Raw genomic sequence first — 903 nt, forward strand, 5'->3', positions numbered from 1 at the left:
TCAAAAGATTTGGAATGGACAATGCTAAGGCAATGGACACACCAATGAGCACTACTTGCTACCTTGACAAAGATGAACAAGGTAAAAGCATAGATGTAAAGAAGTATAGAGGCATGATAGGATCGTTACTTTATCTAACGGCAAGTAGGCCAGATATCATGTTTAGTGTATGCATGTGTGCGAGATACCAAGCTAATCCTAAGGAATCTCACTTAAGTGCGGTGAAAAGGATTATGAAGTATCTCATAGGAACATTAAATGTTGGATTGTGGTATCCGAAAGGATCCACTTGTGATTTGATTGGTTATTCCGATTCTGATTTTGCCGGTTACAAATTGGATAGGAAAAGCACTAGCGGCACTTGTCACTTGCTAGGAAACTCTCTTGTTTCATGGCATAGTAAGAAACAAGTAAGTGTAGCCTTGTCTACCGCCGAAGCCGAGTATGTAGCTGCCGGTAGTTGTTGCACCCAAATTTTAAGCCGAGTATGTAGCTGCCGGTAGTTGTTGCGCCCAAATTTTATGGATGAAACAACAACTTGTGGACTATGGACTCATGCTTGATCACATTCCTCTCAAATGTGATAATACTAGTGCAATAAATTTAACCAAGAATCCGGTTCAACATTCAAGAACCAAGCATATTGAGATTAGACATCACTTCATGAGAGACCATGTTCAAAAGGGTGATGTGGTTATTGAATTTGTCGAAACTAGTAAACAACTAGCGGACATCTTCACTAAACCTTTATATAAAGAAAGCTTTTTTAACATCCGAAATGAACTTGGTATCTTGGATTCTATTCTAATATGATTTGTTTGAATTCATTGTATTTATATTGCTATTTTTGTATCTCTTACTAACTTAAGCATTGGAGATATCCAATTAGCCATTGTTTTGTAG

At 37.5% G+C, this 903-nt stretch overlaps 1 protein-coding gene across 1 annotated transcript; it reads left to right on the forward strand.

Annotated features, from left to right (window-relative positions):
- The first annotated feature begins 14 nt into the window (after positions 1-14).
- Positions 15-503, forward strand: LOC110275723 (secreted RxLR effector protein 161-like). The gene has a single exon (XM_021131942.1). It carries the CDS (start codon positions 15-17, stop codon positions 501-503), a length of 489 nt encoding a protein of 162 aa, XP_020987601.1.
- The last annotated feature ends 400 nt before the right edge of the window (positions 504-903 follow it).

Source organism: Arachis duranensis, chromosome 9, assembly GCF_000817695.3.
Source record: "Arachis duranensis cultivar V14167 chromosome 9, aradu.V14167.gnm2.J7QH, whole genome shotgun sequence".
NCBI classification, from domain to species: Eukaryota; Viridiplantae; Streptophyta; class Magnoliopsida; order Fabales; family Fabaceae; genus Arachis; species Arachis duranensis.